Raw genomic sequence first — 17,787 nt, 5'->3', positions numbered from 1 at the left:
CTGGGAGCTGTTGGCAGGTGAGTCCAGGGGTGCCAGGGTTGGACTTGGAGGGTCTTGTCTGTTGGGTGCTGCTGCTATCCCTGGGCTGCAGGTGGGATCCTGCCTGGTTCCCGCAGACTCAGAACTGGGACTCAGAACTGGGTCTGGATTTGGCCCCTACACAGTGAGTTTTGGATTATGCTTTTTGGGGCACAAGATGCCATACAGTAGGTTTTGGGGGCACAGCCTTGGGCACAACATGAGGTGCAGAGGGGGCCGCTGGTGTGTACAAGGGCTGTTGCCATGGGACATCTCACTGCTGTGTCTGGGTAATGCTGGAATGGCCCCACTGGCCAGCTGGACATGGAGAGCAGAGGGGTCTGATGAGGGGCAAAGGGGCCATTCCCATGGGATATCCCCCTCCCCTGTCTGGGTGGTGTTGGGATGGCTCTGTGGGGCAGGTGGACATGGGGAGCAGGACCTGCCCGGCACACAGCCATCCATGTCCCAGCCACCAGGAAGTGGTGGTGGTGATGACCCTGGTGACATAGCCTTGAGTCACACTGGAGACTCCAGGTGACAGCCCATCTCTGGTACACGGGCTGGGAGGGATGCTTGGAGAGAGGCAACCCAGTCCTTGAACCGCCCCGTCCCTGTCCCCAGACAGCAGCAGCGATGGCAACACTCTACCCCTCCCTGGAGGACATGAAGGGCCACCAGGTCCTGCAGGTCAGTGCCAGCTCAGCGGTGTTACAAGGGGTGGGCAGACCCCAATGGGTCCCTGTGGGGTCTCACCTCAGAGGGTCCCCAGGGTGGGGGGCACAGCACTGAGCACCCTGTCTCCTGGCAGGCACAGGCAGCAGCCGGGGTGAGGACCCCCGCCACCACAGTGGTCACAGAGAAGCCAAAGCTCACCTCGGGCACTGGTAAGGTGGGACATGATCAGCTCACACTCTGCAGGGCTGTCTGGGTAGGCAATGATGCTCAATTTGGGGGGGGAGTGTCTCAGCTGAGACCCCCCCCCAACTCAGCGCATGGGTTGGGGATGGGATTTTGGGGTCTTTTTTTGCTGGCCCACGGTCCCAGGGGGCTCCTGGGGTGGAGGGGGCAATGGCTGTGGGTTGGGGGCCCCAGGAGCTGAGACCACCCTCGGTATGTCCCTCAGAGCCTCCTGTGCTGTACCCCAACCTAGCCGAGCTGGAGAACTACATGGGGCTGGCGCTCTCCAGCGAGGAGATCCAGAAGAACCTGCGCACGGAGGACAGCACCGTAGGTGTCTGGGCTGGCAGCTCCCTGCCCCATGTAGCTCCCCGTGCCATAACAGGGGTCCCTCTGGTGCCTCATCCTGCCTGAGAAAGGGATGCAGCACTCCCAAGGGCTGAGGTGCACAGGGCCCTGTGTCCCCCCTGTCCCCACTGACCCCCAGCTCCCCCGCAGGCACTGACCCCCGCCGGGCCCTCCCCAGGCCAGCTGGTCGCCCCCCTGAGCGGGAACAGCGCGGGGCTGCGGCGGGCAGAGATCAAGCCGGGGGTGCGGGAGATCCACCTGTGCAAGGACGAGCGGGGCAAGACGGGGCTGCAGCTGAAGAATGTGGACCAGGTGAGGGGCTGGGCTGGCATGGGGCCGGCATGGCACGGGACTGTGGCATGGCACGATGTGACATGGCACAAGCATGACAGTAGAGCACAGCGTGCCATGGCAGTGTGTCACGGCACGGCAGTGTGCGGCATTAAATGTCACAGCGTGCCACAGCGCAGCACAGCAGGGTGCAGATGGCATGGCATGGCATACCATGGTGTATGGCATGGACACTGATCCCTGTGCCAGCCCTGTGCCACCACTCCACCGTGTCCCCAGGGCATCTTTGTGCAGCTGGTGAAGGCGAACTCGCCAGCAGCGCTGGTGGGGCTGCGCTTCGGGGACCAGGTGCTGCAGATCGACGGCAAGAACTGCGCAGGCTGGAGCAGCGACAAGGCACAGCGCGCGCTGAAGAAGGCGAACCCCGAAAAAATCGTCATGGTGGTGCGGGACAGGTGAGTGGGTGGTGGCACCAGCGCTGGTGGCAGTGCCGGTGGCAGCACTGATGGTGCTCTCCCCACAGGCCTTTCCAGCGCACCGTGACCGTGCATAAGGACAGCACCGGCCACATCGGCATCGTGGTGAAGAAGGGGAAGATTGTGTCACTGGCCAAGGACAGCTCGGCCGCCCGCAACGGGCTCCTCACCCACCACTGCATCTGCGAGGTGAACGGCCAGAACGTCATCGGCATGAAGGTAGGGCTGTGCCCTGGTGGTGCAGGATGTGCCTGGGGAGTCCAGGATGTGGCCAGAGAATCCAGGAGGGAGGGGGATACTGAGCAAAGCTGGGCACCCCATGGACCCCCCTCTCTCTCCTGCAGGACAAGCAGCTCACGGAGGTGCTGGCAGGGGCTGGGAACGTGGTGACGCTGACCATCATCCCCACCGTGATCTACGAGCACATGGTCAAACGGTGAGAAATGTGGGGCTGCAAGGACCCCCACACCCCACAGGGACCCCCAGGTTCCCCCCACTGACCTCCCTTCCCTCTGCTCAGGCTCTCATCAGGGCTGGTGAAGTCATCCATGGACCACTCCATCCCTGACCTGTGACACCATGGCTGCTGTTCTGGGAGCTGACGCTGGAAGCCCAGAGGGCCTGCTGAGAGGACCCTACAGCACCTCCAAAGGAGCTATTTTAGCACAAAACCCCTTATCCCGTCAGAGTCTGGTGGCTGCTGGGTGGTTCCTCCTCTCCTCAGCAAGGATGGGGCAGATGTCCTGTACCAGCGTCCCACTGTCCCCGTGTCCCTGCTTAGGCCACCCCCCTCAGGGCGGATGCCAAGGGCTGGCTCCAGCCAAAGCAGACACAGACCCAGCGACATTTATTACATCCACCACAGAGAGCGAGTACAGGACAGGGGAAACAAGAAGAGGGGGGGTTACAGCTTTTTCAGTTCTGTATTTAAAAAATATATTATATAGATTTGTCTTTCAAATATAGTCGTTACATTTATTTCTTGGCAAAGCTTTGGATAGCCTAACAGACGTGTACACAGATCCACAAATACATTGCACGAGAGGCGAATATCCCAGCTCCGCTTACATCTGCCCCGGCTGCCTGGACACTGCTGCTCCCCACATCCTTCCCCTGGCACCTGCTGCTGTGCTGGTGGCAGAGTGCTGTCTCCACTGCCCCCCAGCACAGGCAGAGCAGGCAGAAGGGGGATGCAGGGAAGTGTGGGGCACACAGGATGTGGCACGTGCCCCTCTGGGGACCACTGGACATCGGCGTGTGGAGCATCACCGGCTGCCAGGGCACCTGGCTGGTGGCACCCACGGGTGGGGGAGTGGGCTTGGGTTGGGGTTGGGGGGAAACACTGTTAGTTCAAGTCACGAAGAAACCACAGACATTCGTGGGGTGGGAGTGCGGCGCGCCCGGGGAGCCCCAAGTCCCGCGCCCCAACAGCCCCGCTGAGCAATCCTTGCTGTCTTTGTGTTTCAACAACAACAAAAAAAGGCATTTTTCCGGAGGCCGCCAGCAAAGAGGGGGTTTGGGTGGGCCGGGGCAGCAAAGGGCTTGGCTCTGCCTGCATGGCACTGCCCGCACCCCAGCAAAGGCATCCGAGCTCCAGCACACGGTGGGATCACCGGCATCGCGGCTGACAGAACTGCAGGAGCCCCCGGTCCCGCTCCCCGGCAGCCAGAGTCTCAACAGCCGGGCTTCAGTCTGTACCCAAAAAAAAGTGAATATAGTGCAAAGCAAAGGGAGGAAGAGCCCACGGCTTCCTCGGGGGGCTCCGTGCGTGAGCTGCAGCCCAGTTCCATCCCACTGTGGGGAGGCATCTCCTAGGGAATGGGGGGCTGGCCTGAACTGCTCCGGAGCTGATCCCTGTGTCTGGACAGGAACCCCCCATCCCCCTGCCCACAGACAGACACTTCACCTGGAGCAAGGAACCGCTGCATCCCCAGCACTCCACGCTGCCAGCGGCTCCTCGCCATCACCCGCCCGTGGCACGGCTGGCCCCGGGGATGACCCGGGGACAAACAAAAAGCAAGTGCGATGGAGGGAGAGCCCCCCTGGCGGGTGCAGCCCCACAGCCCCCCGCAGCCAGAGGCAGAGGCAGGGGTGTCCATCGGCGGGGGGTGACGCTGGGTGCCAACACCCCTCTTCCAACAACGGTTCTTTCCCTCCTCCAGAAGCTGGGGGGGGGGGGGGGGCAGCACACCTCGATGCGCCCACAGACCCCTCGGCCCCTTCCCACCCGCCAGTGCCACGCCGGAGCTTTACAATCAGCAGTCGGGTCCGTGGGGGCGGGTGGAGGGCGTCGGAGGGGTCAGGGCTGGGCAGTGCCTGCGGGGCCGGGGCTGGCGACGGGGCGACAGCCCATCCTGCGGATGGAGTGCAGGGCGACGGTGCAGCAGCCCCTCAGCAGCGAGCTGATGTTGTAGATGGGCTGGCCCTGCCGCCGCTGCGAGCGGCACAGCCAGGCCACCGTGGGCACCGCCGGCACCACGACCGCCAGCAGATCCACGATGAAGTGGCGGCTCCAGTAGCTCTTGGAAGGGTTGGTCTCGCAGCCGGTCACCTCCATCAGCTCCTCCTCCGCCACGCAGGCGATGGCCACCGAGGGGCTGGCGCTAGGGGGCTGCCGCACCGCCGGGTTGCAGGGGACACCACCCTCGGCACTGGCAGCCGCCGTCGCGGCGTCGGGCTCGGCCACCATCAGGTCCGTGGTCCCGGTGGGGTTGGCGAGCTCGGGGACGGGCATCGTGTCTTCCATTTCAGAGACCCAGGCGGAGGTGGGGCTGCCCAAGCTGCAAGCCTGGGACTTCATCACCTTCTCTAGGATGGTGTCCAGGTCGGGCTGGCAGGGCACGAAGTCCGTCTGGATGGCCCGCTCCTGCATGCAGCTGGCCTGCACCCCTGCCTCCACGCTGCTCCGCAGTCCCAGCACCTTCTCGTAGGTGTTGCTGGGGGGCAGGCGGGTGCCGGGCTCACCCCCCACCTCCAGCGGGTCCGTGTGGCCCGGAGCCTCCTCCATCCCCACGAAGCCGCTGTCGGCCCCCTCGTCCAGCGAGATGGTCTGCGAGCCCCCCACGTTGCGGTCCCCGGCTCCCTGGTCGCTCAGCTTGGTGTAGGTGGAGCTGCGGGTGAGGGATCGGGCCGGGGACCCCCCGGCCGACTCGCCGGCGCCCTCCTCCTTCAGCGCCCCATTCTGTGCCACCTCCATGCTGTGCAGCAGCGTCTCCAGCTTCTTGTTCTGGATGTTAATGTCCACAAAATACTTCTGGAGGCCTTTGTCCTTCTCCAGTAGGTTGTTCTTCACTGTGTCGATGACCTGCTTCAGCTGCTTGATCTCCTTGCGAGCCTCTTTCAGCGCCAGCTGGGCCTCCACGCGGTGGCACTCCTCCTCGATCCAGTCCTCCTGCATCCGTGACAGCTGCGTCTTCAGGTCCTCGATCTCAGCATCCCTGCGGAGACGGGAGGGCACCACGGCGGCGCTGAGGGGGCTGCAGGGACAGCCCTGTCCTCGTGTGCCCGGCATTGGCAACCAGATCACCCAGTAACACTCCCAACTGGGAACAAGGAATGGATCCAGTGGTTTAGGGACCCTCAGGAGTGATGCTCAGGGAGCCTCAGGAGCAATGTTCAGGGACCCCCAGGAGTGATGCTTCGGGACCCTCAGAAGTGACACTCAGGGACCCCAAGGATGGATGCTTGGGGAGCCCCAGGAGTGATACTCGGGGACTCTCAGGATTGATGCTCAAGGACCCTCAGGACTGATGCTCAGGGCCCCCTGGCAGCACTGTTTGGAGCAGTGGGAGCTCAGGGATCCCTGCAAGTGACACTCAGCCTTCTCCCCGAGAGGCTGCAGCTCCCAGGTCTCCTGAGGGCTGAGAGGGGGTGGGCAGGTGCCCCGGGCGGGCGCATGGCAGCTGGCACGGCGGCGGGGCCGTGCCTAAGCCTGAGAGGAGCAGATGGGGATTAGCCACCCTCTGACGCTGAAATTCAGCAGAAGCATGGCAGGGACTTAAAACAGGGTGAGGGGAGAACGCAGCCACTGCAGGTGGGACATGGGGCTCTCGAGTCCCCAGATCTGCAGCTCCCAGCTGGGACAGGCAGCAGTGCCAGATCCCACATGCCAGCAATGCCGTGGTACAGCTGTGACCTCAGTCCCTGGGCACAAGCGTGAGGACAAGGTGCCATGCGGGGGACTGAGAACCCAGAAGGACCAGTCCCAGCCAGGAGCTGCCACAGCAGGTGGCGATGGCTGGTGCTGGCACCCTTCCATGAGCTCACCTGTCCTGCAGCCGCTCCTGTGTGTCCTTCAGGCGAGCCTTCAGGTGCCGGATGCAGACCTCCTTCTGCTGCAGGGGTGTCAGGTACTGCTCCGGCGTCGGTGGCTTTATCCCATGGTTGTCACTGCAGAGGTTGTACTTGGACGAGCGCCTGCAGGGACACAGATGTCACCCACTGCCAGTGCCAGGGGCAGCACAGGCTTGACCCAGGGGTTCTAAGGCCTGCTCTCGAGGTGCAGCCCCATAATACATCTCAAAGGAGCCCTGCGAGCAGGAGGGGCAGGGTGGGTGCATGAGGATGCTGTGCCCTGCCGAGAAGGGCAGCGTGGGTGTCTTGTGTGCTGTGCCTCTGGCAGGACAGACAGGGTGGGTGGCTTCGGTGCTGTGCCCTGGCAGGTGGGTGGGTGCAGCTCCTGGACACACCGGTGCTGCTGTCAGGTGCCGAGTGCTCTGTGGTGCTGGGGACTTTGCTGGGCCATGAGCAGAACCAGGGCCACCAAGGTCTCTGCGTGCCCAGAGTGACCTTCCTGGAAACAATTCATGGGGATGGAGACCCCAGGGTGGGATTGGCCCCACCAGAAATGGAGGCACAAGATGGGGAATGGAAGGGTTTGGGATGGAGCAGGTCTGGAGATAGTGGCTGTCCCATGGGGAGCAAGCCAGGGAATCCAGCACGTCTGGACCCTCCTTATGCCACCACTGCCACTGGGGCAGATGAAGTGACATCTCTGGCAAAAAGCCTGGGACAGTGCAGAGAGCAGGGGCTGACCAGGACCGCGCTACATGGCCAAGCTGGGAGGCACATGGAGAGCTGGGAGCTGCACAAGTGGCTCTGTCACAGCAGTGGGGGGACCAAACTCCCTGTGAATGGAAAGGAGGCATCCCAAACCCCCCCTGCATGGTGTCCATCAGCCCAGCAGCCTTTAGCCATGTCCAGAAGCATTGTGTGAGAAGCATCCATGCCTTGGAATGCCCCATGGCAGCGGGAGGGCCACTGTCCCTGGCCGCAGCACGCATGGGACCTGCTCGCCATGTCACCCTTGGGATCCTCCCAGAATGATCCCACCTCTGGGAGCTGGTAGGGGGCAGGGGACAGGCAGGTGATGAGCAGTGCACCTCGGGCTGCTGTGCTTGCAGGGCTGAGGCTGGCGCCCATCCCACACCTCAGGGCTAGCTGTGCCCCGAACACACCCGGAGCTCCCTGGTGAGAAGCCAGTGGGCCACCAGCTCTTGCCAAACCTTTGCCGGGCAACACAAGGGGATGGAAGCGAAGCTCTTGCCCTCGTGCCTTTGGTCTGGAAGGATCCGGGTGCTCCTTGGAATGCGGGAGTGGCAGGAGGGAGCGTGCAGCGTGCAAGCCACAGCCACAGCAGGACGGAGGGAAGAGGACAGGGGATCCCTGGGTGGCAGGCGGGGGGACAGGGAGGGAGACGACACAACAACAGAGAGGTTTGGAGGAGGAGGGTAGTGAGGGTCTGTGAAGAGACACCAGCAGCTCCAGCAGCTCCGGCTCCCCCAGACACCAAGCGCACAGCCTCGCTCCAGCGGCCCCTGCGCTCCTGTCCCTGCTGGGCACCGGCACCGGCAGCACCGGGGACTGCTCCCCCTGCCCGGGGGCACCCAGCAGCCACCCTGGGGCCACGGGTGATGGGTTACCTTGGGGTGGGGCTGCTGTCGCTGCCCTTGCAGGAGCCAGAATTGCTGCTGCTGCTCAGCGAGGAGGTGCCGTAGGTGTCCCTCCCGGGGGGCGAGGGGCGCCTGGAGGCAGGGAGAAGAGGCTGTGTCTCAGGCCGAGTGGCTGAGGGCGCTGAAGACTTAAAGAAGGAGGCAAAGCCACTCCGTCCATAAACCCCGCGACTGCCAACCACCACACCGAGAACACACAAGACAAAAGGACAAAACAAACAGCAGGGATCAAAATTGCACGGACATGGCGACGGGCACAAAGGCTGGCTGGGGGGGATGTCCACCCGCTCCCCCTTCCCTGGCGTGGCAGCCCATGGATGCTGGCACAGCATCCTTGCACCCTGAGGACCTTGGGAACCCCTGGGATCCCCTTGGAAGGCCCTTGGGAGCCCCATAAGAGTCCCCTGGGAGCACGGTCCCAGCATAGCTCCAGCCACATCTGCCAGAGCATCACCTAGACGTGGGCAGCTCTGCCTCTTCTCCCTGCCCACGCTGAGCCTGCACCTCCATAATGGCAGTCCAGGTCATGGAGACATTGGGAGGGGAATAAATGCTTTTTTCCTCTTTTTCTCTCTTTACCACTCAGCTCAAGGAGACATTTTCCAAGGGCTAACATACCTCCCAGTTTCACTGCCCCAACCCAGTGCTCTCCACCACTGCCTGCCTTCGCCTGGACGGACGGAGGGGTCGGTCCTGGCTGTGGCACAGACGGACAGAGGGACAGGGCGTGCAGCACTCGGGGAGCTGCATGCACGGACAGGGAAGTGCTGTGCAGCGGGCAGTGCCATGCAAACCCCCGAAAGCTGGGCTGGGGGTTTGTGCTGCGAAGTGGCAGCTGGTGGTGGAGGTGTGGGGATCGTCTCATCCCGGCTGCAGGCGCTGGTGTCCAGTCCCGAGGCCAGAGGTTGAAGCATATTCACCTTCGTGATCCTGTGGACGCGCGTCTGCTCCCCGGCACGGACATGGCCGCGGTGCCACGGCTCCTGGGCACAGGGAACTGTGGGTGAAGGCAACAGAGAGAGCAGGTGAAGGCAGGAAAATGGCCCTGATGAGATGGGGCCCCTGTGGGGTGAGCCCTGGCACCAGGGTATCCGTACAGTCCCCAGGGCCACGGGTACAGGGACAGATGAGGACAGCATGCCCTGCACATCTGGGCTGTGCTCCCCACTTGTCTCCCATAGCCCAGAAATGCCAGAATGCTGCATGCCTGTGGTCCCACCGGGATCCTGTGGGCACAGGGCAAGGGTGTTCCTAATTTGAAAGGCAGATCAGAAGCAGAGCAGGTGCCTGGCCATGGTCAGGAGCCCCTTTCTCATCATGGGACAAGCTTCCCCCTGCTCCCAGATCCCCTTCCCTGTCAGGAAGCAGGGTAATGCCACAGGGACACAGAGTGCCTGCAGTGGGGGCATTACTGGGGGCAGAGATGGTACAAGGGCTCTGATCCAGCCAAGGAGCTCCCCAGGCAGGCAGCTGTCCCTGCAGTGGGTTGGGTGCCTGTTTTTCCTTAATTAAGTGCAAATCCCCCATTCAGCAGCGAAATCAGGTGAGGAAGAACAGATCCCTGCATGATGAGGCAGCAGCTGCTAATCCCGAGGGAAACACAGAGCCCGCTTTCTTGTAAATAAATAGGCCAGATCCAGAGGCTTGCAGCACCTCGGGCACACGCAGGATGTGAGGGAGCAAGGGAAGCATCTGCTCAGCACCCGCATCCTGCCGAGCATCCCGTGGCACCACTGGGATCCCCACTGTGCCCCCAGACTGCCAGAGACCGACGGGGATGGGGGCAGCATGGGGGGCCCCTCATCCCCAGGCCTATTCACAATGCCAGCATTTATCTCAGACTTTGGCAGAGCAATGCAGGAGATGGGACCTGCCAACACACAATCGATGGGTGACAGGAAACACTCCAGGCTGCTGGCCCTGCTCCAGGGGAGTGCGAGGAGTGGGACAACAGGGGAAGCAGAACAGGAAGGGGGACACATCCAGCCCACCCCAGTGCAGCCTTCTACATTTGCAACCCCAGGTTATTTTTTTCCCCAGGATACCTCAAAGCCCACCCTAGCCAGCTCAGGTCCCTCCTCTGTCCAGGATTTGCTGCTCCCTGATCCCCAAAAATCGCAGAGCACTGGTGCTGTGAAGTTCCAAGTCCCAGCAGGAACAGTGCCCCATGACAGAGGGGTGCCAGCACCCCTGGGACATTGCAAGAAGGATTTGGGGATGCTGCTGCTCCCACCTGGGACGGATTTGCCTGGAGATGACCTGGGCAGGGGAAGGCAGTGTTCTGTCCTGCTGGATCACTGCTCCCAAGTGGGCAGCAAGCTCTGCTACTGCAGCAGTGTGAATCAGCATCCCCCAAGAGCCTCAGGCTGGCAGGAGCATCCTCCAGGACTCTCTGTCACCCTCCAGCAGTGCCACGCGGGGCTGCAGCATAGCCTGGACTCCAACAGCTCTTGAGCAGGGATTTAGGGAGATTTGAAAGGGCTGATTCCTCACCCTCTCCCCTGCAGTCCAGTGGTATCTGGTATTATCCCAGGGGTGCCCATCATCAGTTCAGCTGTACCTGGATCTTCCCCACTCATGTCAAGGTCACCCTCATGCCACACTGCTCTGTGCAGGGGTCCCTCTGTGCCCCACTCACACCAGCAAGTGCCAGCACTGCAGGTGGCACATTTGTGTCCAGCACACGGGGCTCCTGAGAGCACCCCACACCACACCCCAGGCACCTGCTGCCAGCATCGCAGCCTGGAATGGCTCTGTGGGGACACCTGGATTTGGCCTCATGTCTGGGGACCTCATTTCCTCCTCCTCCTCCCACTGCTGCAGACTTGCCTGGTGTCCACACCAAGCCTTGATGCCTCCCGAAACACCCAGGGTGTCTGGAATTTAATCAGTGATAATAAATTGTCATTATTCCCAAAGGATCAATGGGCCACTTCAGTCCTTCCCCAGAAGCCTCACTGTGCCCACAGGTAGCCCAGGAGAGGGAGGGTGGGCAAAGTCAGCACCAAAGCTGAACACACACCTCCCCACGTGGAACGTGGCTGCTAAAGGCAGAGGAAATCACAGATCTGCACTTAGAATTACCCCATCAGATGGACCAGGATGAGTAGTTGCAGCAGCAATGGAGTCCCACCAGGAAAGCAAGGGGAAATCCAGGATTAACCCTGGTCTAGTGGGTGGCATTCCTAGGGCTTAAAAAGACCGAATGGGTTGGGTTGGAAAGGACCTTGAAGACCATCTCATTCCAACCCTCTGCCATGGGCAGGGACACCTTCCACTATTCCAGGTTGCTCCAAGCCCTGTCCAACCTGGCCTTGAACATTTCCAAGGATGGGGCATCCACAGCTTCTCTGGGCAACCTGTGCCAGGGCCTCACCACCCTCACAGGGAAGAATTTTTTCCAAGTATCCCATCTGCCCTCTGTCAGTGGGAAGCCATTCCCTGTGTCTTGCCACTCTGTGTCCTTGTCCAAAGTCTCTTTCCAGCTCTCTTGGAACCCCTTTAGGCACTGGAAGAGGCTCTTGAGGTCTAATCAGAGCTTTCTCTTCTCTACCACCTCTCTCAGCCTGTCTCCACAGCAGGGGTGGTCAGGACAACTCATGGACCAAGGTGAAGGTGACTTGGAGGGCACTGGTTTGTCTCCATATGGGGGGAGCAGTAGGACTCTGCTCAGCACAGCACCTCTTTGTCCACCCCTCCTACCTGGGAATGCCAGCATGGGCCAGGGTCCAACACTCCAACTTACACCAAATCCAGACATCGTCCTGCAAACCACCTGCATGTGGTCCAGCACCCTGCAAATCCCCTAAAACGCAGGGTGGACACTGCCCATTGCAAAGACCAGCGTGTTGCTGGTGCTGCTGACAGCAAAACTCCCTGTGAGTATCCCAGCACGTGTGGAGCAGAAGGGCAGAGCTTTTACAAACAATAGCACGAACCAGGGTTTGTTCCATGCAGTGGAATTAGCCTGGAGAATTCCTGATAAATAAAGGCCTTGACAAGGAAACAGCTGGAGCTGCAGCATGAGAAAGCAGATCCACCACAGAGGGCTGGGATGCAGAATCAGGACAAGTTCCCCACACTGCCACTGTCCCAGGGGGGTGACACCACAGGGCTCATCTTCTGGTGGGTCCCCAGCTCCTGCTGGACTACTGATCACACTGTGACAGTGATGGATGGCAGAGCAGTGCCAGAGTGGGGGCTCAGCCTGGTGCCCCAGAGGAAGATTTCCCCAGGCTCAGCTGGATCACTGCCCCACAGAGATGCTTCTTTGCCTCAAATCCTGCCATTTCCCCACTCCTTGCTGGATCTCCTGGCTGTGCCAGTGATGGACAAACCTGGCTGGGCGGGAATGGCCCTTCCTAGATGTTTCTCACATGGGAAACAGGGACACCGAACCTCTGGAGAAACCCTCATCACTGGCTCAGTGAAGCCTCCAATGGTTCCTCAGCTTGTTCCTCTGAGGGTTTCATGGCTGCAGACTCAAGAGTTTGCTCCCATCAGCTTCCAAAGCTCAGCTTCTGTGGGATTCAGAGGGATCCAGCTGCTGCCAGCTCACCCCATCCCCACGGGGAACATGAGAGAAGGTGTGAGAGCCTGCAGCTCACTGCCAGTGTCAACCCTCAGCACAACACTGCCGTGCCAGCAGCCGCCACATTTCCCTGGATTTCTCGCTCACTGCTTCCTTTGACAAGGCTCCCATCATCCTGCCTGCTGCCGGATTCCTGTGTTTCCCTTGGCACATCCTGTGTGAGGAATCTTTTGCAATGGTGGCACTGAGCCCAAGCGTCTGAGAGCAGCGTCACCCACTGCAGAGACCTGGGAGAGGAGCCGTGGTGTCCCCATGGGTCCCCTTCAGCCTCCCAGGATGAACAAGATTAAAAGCAGAGGGAACACAGAGAGGGAAACCACAGCTTTGTTTTTCCAGGGGACAAAAAGGGCTCTCAAGGACCTACCCTGTCTTCCTGAGATGGGCTCTGCTTTCCTACACTCTACAAATAAGCAAAGTGCTGGAAGTGGCCAACAACCAGCAGCTGATGTGGGGCAGAGCCCTTGCTCCTGGATAGTGGCAAGGCCAGGGCTGCTTGCACTGGAAAAGGGACTGGGATACAGCTGGGTCACAATGGGAAAGAGCAGAATCCAGCAGCCAGGGTTGGCAGAAATCCTGGTGCAGGAGGGGGTCAGCACTGGGGCCACCACCTGGGCAGCTGGGGACAAACATTCATGACTATGTCCTCCTCCTGCCATGGGGGATTTTTGGGATACAGGGATTGCTTTTCTTTTGCTCCAAGAAGATTACAAGGATGTGGCAATATCTCCAGAGGCTGGGAGCCTCTGCTCCAGTGTAGATGGGTTCATCCCAAAGCTTCACCTGGGTCCCAGGCAGAGGGAAATCATGGAATCGCAGACCCTTTTAGGTAGGAAAATACCTTTAATACCTTCAAATCCAACTGCTAACCCAGCACTGCCCAAGCCACTGCTAAATCCAGCTCAGGGCAGAGCTGAGGGCTTGGAGCACAAGCAGAGACAAACCCCATGGGGTGTTTATGTAACACCACCAGAAAAATCAGTGTTGCTAAGAGTGGCTGTATCCCATTCCAAAAGGCAGGAACATCTCCTTTTATTCTTCTGTTTGTTATAAAACGCTGAGTTGACATCCAGAGATTACAGAAAACAGACACCATTTGGAAAGCTCGGGTTATGCAGCTCATCACTTTTCCAGCTGACCTGGCTGCAACTCCAAATGGGGAGGTGGCAATTCCCAGCCCTCATTAGCTAAAAATAAGGTGCTTGACCAGAGGGCAAAGGCTGGGCTCTCGCTGGGGACTCTGGAGCCAAAGGGAAATGGGAAAAGAGCTCCATGACAAGTGCTGTAGCAGCATGAGAACAGGAGTGGGACACCCAGGATGCAGATCCTGTGGTGTCACCCCAGGCCAGGAATGTCAGCAGGATGGGATGGAGGTGACATCCCACTGCACAGCCCATCCTGCAGAGGTGCTCTGGCAGGAGCCGAGCTGAGCTGTGTGAAGCAGAAGGAACAGCCCACTCCTTTGAGATACAAAGGCAAAAACCTGGAAGACAAACCCAGCTTCCAGTGCAACAGCTCCGCCTCCCCTCCGTGCCTCGGCGCGGCGGAAGCAGGTCTCCCCTAACCACCATCCAGCTTGAGCCAGGGCTGGGAATGACGGCGGTGCCGGGGGATTAGCCCTGGTCTCCACACCGCTGGAATGGCCCACTTTAACCACACACCACATCTCCCGCCTCAGCCCGCTGCAGCACTTCCGAGATGGGAGCACAGACACTGCCCCTCTGACCCCCACCCTGGGACCCCTGGACACCAGGATTTGCATCTTCTGGCACACGGTCATAGCACAACGTGCCTGTTGCCCAGAGAGGGTGGGAACACTGGGATTTTATAAGCAGAACAGGCACCCAGCAGTGGGTTCTGTGCGACAGCCACAGCGCTGACCTTGTGGGGAGGAGAGAACAGAGCACCCGCCTCATCAACCCGCTTGGGTGTTCCTGTGTCCCTTTGGAGATGGAGCATGAAGCCATTAAATAATAAAATGACAACTGCAGAGCAGCCCCAGCTCCTGCAACACTCCATGGTGCTGGAGACACTTTGAGATGCTGCACGAGCAGATGTGGGGCTGGCGCTTGAAAGGAGAGTGTGGTGGATGAGATGTGGTTTTGGGGCGTGCAGGGAGGGTTTGGGGTGTGCAGGGACGGTCTGGTGCATGTGATGTGGGTCTGATCCATGTGACATGGGATTGGAGGATGCAGGGAGGGTCTGGTGCATGAGATGTGGGTCTGGGGTGTGCCGTGAGGCTCTGGTGCTTGCAGGGAGGGTCTGATGCGTGTGACAAGGGTCTGGTGCAATGAGATACAGGTCTGGTGTGATGAAGGACTGGGGCATGCAGGGAGGGTCTGGTGTGTGTAATGTGGGTCTGGGGTGTGCAGGAAGGGACTGGTGCACGTGAAGTGGGTCAGGTACTTGAAATGTGGGTCTGGCGAGTGCAGTGCAGGTTTGGTGAGTGCAATGCGTGGCTGATGCTGCTCTGTGGGTCTAGTGTAAGTCACATGGGTCCAGGGCTGTGAAGCAGGACCGGTGGGTGTGGGGGGGGGGTCCAGGTGGGTCAGGGTACATAAGATATGGGTCTGATAAATCAGACATGGGTGCAGTGCGTGCCATGGGGGTCCAGCGCATGCCGTGGGCTCTGGTGCAGCAGTACGGGTCTGGTGTGTGCCGCGGGGGTTTGGCACACGCAATGCGGGTGTGCTGCGGGCCCGATGCGTGACCCGCCCCGAGCACCCTGTGCCCCGGGAACCCCCCCACCCGCTCCCGGCCCCCCGATGCGGAGCGGCGCTGGCAGACACGGCTGCGCCCCCCGCCTCCCCCCACCCCGAATCTGCAGCCAGAAAGGGATGAGTCACGGCGGCCGCGGGGCCCCGCACCGCGCCCCCCGCACCGCGCCCCGCACCGCTCACCTGCGCGGGGCCCCGCCGATGTCGGGGGCGGCAGCGCCGGGGTTCGGGGCTCAGCGACCTGCCGGGGAAGGGAGAGAGCGGACGGTGAGCGGCGGCGGCGCGGGGCCCGGTGGGGTACCCGGTGGGGTACCCGATGCGGTGCCCGGTGCGGTGCCCCCCGCCCCACCCCGCACTCCGCGCCCTCCCCCGCCTCCATCACCTGCGCCGGCCTCCATGGGTGCGGCGGGGCGGCCGGGAACGCTGGAGGGATGAGGGAGGGATGAGGGAGGGATGGAGGAGGGAGGGATGGCGAAGGGAGGGAGGGAAAGATGGATGGAGAAGGGAGGGAGGGAGGGAGGGAGGGATGAGCCGTGCAGCTGCGTAATTTGCTCCCTCCTCTGCGATCTTAAAGCGACGGCGCCGCGGGTGCCTCCCCCCGCCGGGTTTCCCCCCGTTTCTATGGCAACTCCCCTCTGCCGGAGCGGCACAACAATCTCAAAAAAAAGAAACCAACCGGGTTTTGGGGTCCCTCCCCGTCTGCGAAGCCCCGCGGGCCGGGTGTGCCCTGGGCTCCTCGCCCCGCGTAACCCCGGAGGAGGAGGAGGAAGAGGAGAGGGGAGCCGGGGCAGCCCCGCGCTGCGGCCACGCGGCCCTTGGAGTCCCCCCAGCGTTGGAGTTTTCATTTAAAGCAGTCCAGCTCTGAGGAGATCCCTGCCTCTAATTAGTGACGCACTTTCATAAAGTCATTAAATAACCGGAATTCTGTGTTCCATTTCAATCCCTCTGGCTCAGCCCTAATCACCGGGGCTGGGGTGGAGAAGCAGCAACAGCCACCCCGAGCTGCTGTCCCGGGCTGTGACTGGCGTCCAGGAGGTTTGAGAGATGAGGCTGGCGGCTGGCACGGCTCGGCACGGCTCGGCACGGCACGGCACGTCCCGTTCTCCAGCACAGCCCGGTTACTCATGGCACTTCCCACACGCTTCCTGCTGTAACTGTCAAGATCAACCTTCCCAAATTATTTGCTGAGGAAACGTCTCGGGAGCCCCCGCGGCACCTCCTGCAGCCTGTGCGGGGAGCAGCAGGGCACCGGCTCCTGGGGAGCTCCGTGCCCGCGGCCAGGAGTGCCCAAGGTCGGCTGCGGACACCCCCGTGGGGACCAGGAGCGTCAGAGAGGCACATGTGCCTGTGCTACAAACATCCACAGAGCATCCAGCCTGTGTGGATTCACATATGGATTTATGGAGAGAAATGTTAATGTGGGAAATATTCACAGCCAGAGTAGAACCTGCGCCCAAACTGGGTCTGGACCCGAGGCCCATTGTGCTTCCCAGACATTCCCAGCTCCCTTTGTCACGCCCCCATGGTTTTTCCAGAGTTTTGACAAACCTGTTTGGTAAATACATGTCAGTCTTTCTTCCAGCACTATTTCCTGCATGATTTGTACCTCATTTATCCCAGCACACAGACTGTTTTCAGTGTATATATATATCCTGCTTCCCATTTATTCCTGCCCGCCTCCAGCTGCCTTTTGTTTCCCTCTTTGCCGGTGAATCCAAGGCACAGCCTCTCTCCTTGAAAGGAAAATTAATGAGTTATCACAGCGGCTGCCACTGGAGCAGCTCTGACCATGTGGCACAGGCAGCAGCTCTGCTGTGAGATGCAGAGTCATTCCTGATGGCTTTTGGGAAAGAAAAATGGTTTCTCCTTCCCTCTGCAGTCCGCTGTGCTTGTTCTCCCAGGATACTCTGACCTGAAGAGTGGGAGCACCACTCCAGGGAGACTGGGCCTGCTGCAGGGAAAGAGAGAGAGGTTTTCACCAAACCCAAACCCTTTTCCGAGGTCAGCATCTGGCTTTGGAAGTGCCAGGCCTGCCATTAGGAAAAGATGAGCTGCCCTTGGTTCCAGTCTTGGCCTGAGCCATGCTCCTATTCCCACCCAAAAATAGTGTTTCTTTTACAGAAAACTGAGAGGTTTTTACCACACAGGGATGCTTTTCTCACACCCAGAAAAGGAACCCCTCAGAGAACAGCAGCACAGGCCCAATACTTATTTAATCAAATATTCCTGTTCAGAAAGGACACTCAGCTGGAACATCCCCACAGCCAGTGGCCACCCCATGCCCCACACGGGGGCTTCACCTCTTTTAAAGCCTTTTTACTCCCTTAAACAGACCCTCAAAACCAAACCTCCCCAAATCCTGTGGGACAGGAACCACACACATTAGTGAGCACAGACAAACACGGCTATCACTGAGGTGAGTGAACACCTGGAAGTCAGGTGACAGTATCATCCATCCTTTCCCATTTAAAGTAAAATCACCAAGTCCCTCACTCTGA

At 60.3% G+C, this 17,787-nt stretch overlaps 2 protein-coding genes across 5 annotated transcripts; one reads left to right on the top strand and one right to left on the bottom strand.

Moving 5' to 3' along the window:
- The first annotated feature begins 406 nt into the window (after positions 1–406).
- Positions 407–2,994, top strand: SDCBP2 (syndecan binding protein 2). 2 transcript variants are annotated; one of them, XM_053958306.1, is made up of 8 exons: positions 407–708; positions 830–905; positions 1,172–1,248; positions 1,417–1,578; positions 1,837–2,012; positions 2,081–2,252; positions 2,378–2,469; positions 2,554–2,994. In XM_053958306.1, exons 1-8 carry the CDS (start codon positions 655–657, stop codon positions 2,606–2,608), a joined length of 864 nt encoding a protein of 287 aa, XP_053814281.1. In that variant the 5' UTR covers positions 407–654; the 3' UTR covers positions 2,609–2,994. The 2 variants fall into 2 exon arrangements, with proteins under 2 accessions (XP_053814281.1, XP_053814280.1); XM_053958305.1 differs by having other exon boundaries at positions 1,145–1,248.
- On the bottom strand, positions 2,864–15,760 carry SNPH (syntaphilin). 3 transcript variants are annotated; one of them, XM_053958304.1, is made up of 6 exons: positions 15,672–15,760; positions 15,473–15,530; positions 8,603–8,981; positions 7,955–8,155; positions 6,300–6,449; positions 2,864–5,470 (listed from the first exon to the last, which is right to left on the bottom strand). In XM_053958304.1, the coding sequence occupies exons 3-6, from the start codon at positions 8,896–8,898 to the stop codon at positions 4,333–4,335; spliced, it is 1,785 nt and encodes a 594-aa protein (XP_053814279.1). In that variant the 5' UTR covers positions 8,899–8,981; positions 15,473–15,530; positions 15,672–15,760; the 3' UTR covers positions 2,864–4,332. The 3 variants fall into 3 exon arrangements, with proteins under 3 accessions (XP_053814279.1, XP_053814277.1, XP_053814278.1); XM_053958302.1 differs by lacking the exon at positions 15,672–15,760 and having other exon boundaries at positions 8,905–8,981; positions 15,473–15,524; XM_053958303.1 differs by lacking the exon at positions 15,672–15,760 and having other exon boundaries at positions 7,955–8,056; positions 8,905–8,981; positions 15,473–15,524.
- Positions 15,761–17,787: the final 2,027 nt, after the last annotated feature.

Source organism: Vidua chalybeata, chromosome 17 (assembly GCF_026979565.1).
Source record: "Vidua chalybeata isolate OUT-0048 chromosome 17, bVidCha1 merged haplotype, whole genome shotgun sequence".
In the NCBI taxonomy this organism is placed as follows: domain Eukaryota; kingdom Metazoa; phylum Chordata; class Aves; order Passeriformes; family Viduidae; genus Vidua; species Vidua chalybeata.
This window is presented reverse-complemented; position numbering and strand designations above follow the sequence as displayed.

Bases quoted from the DNA above. Each gene is read 5' to 3' on its own strand.
- SDCBP2 (XM_053958305.1), top strand. From the start codon at position 655: ATGGCAACACTCTACCCCTCCCTGGAGGACATGAAGGGCCACCAGGTC. The intron at 709-829 runs GTCAGTGCCAGC...GTCTCCTGGCAG, and splicing joins AGGGCCACCAGGTCCTGCAG to GCACAGGCAGCAGCCGGGGT. The intron at 1,579-1,836 runs GTGAGGGGCTGG...CCGTGTCCCCAG, and splicing joins AGCTGAAGAATGTGGACCAG to GGCATCTTTGTGCAGCTGGT.
- SNPH (XM_053958304.1), bottom strand. From the start codon at position 8,898: ATGCTTCAACCTCTGGCCTCGGGACTGGACACCAGCGCCTGCAGCCGG. The intron at 8,156-8,602 runs GTATGTTAGCCC...GGTGGTTGGCAG, and splicing joins TGGGGCAGTGAAACTGGGAG to TCGCGGGGTTTATGGACGGA. The intron at 5,471-6,299 runs GTGAGCTCATGG...CCGTCTCCGCAG, and splicing joins CAGGAGCGGCTGCAGGACAG to GGATGCTGAGATCGAGGACC.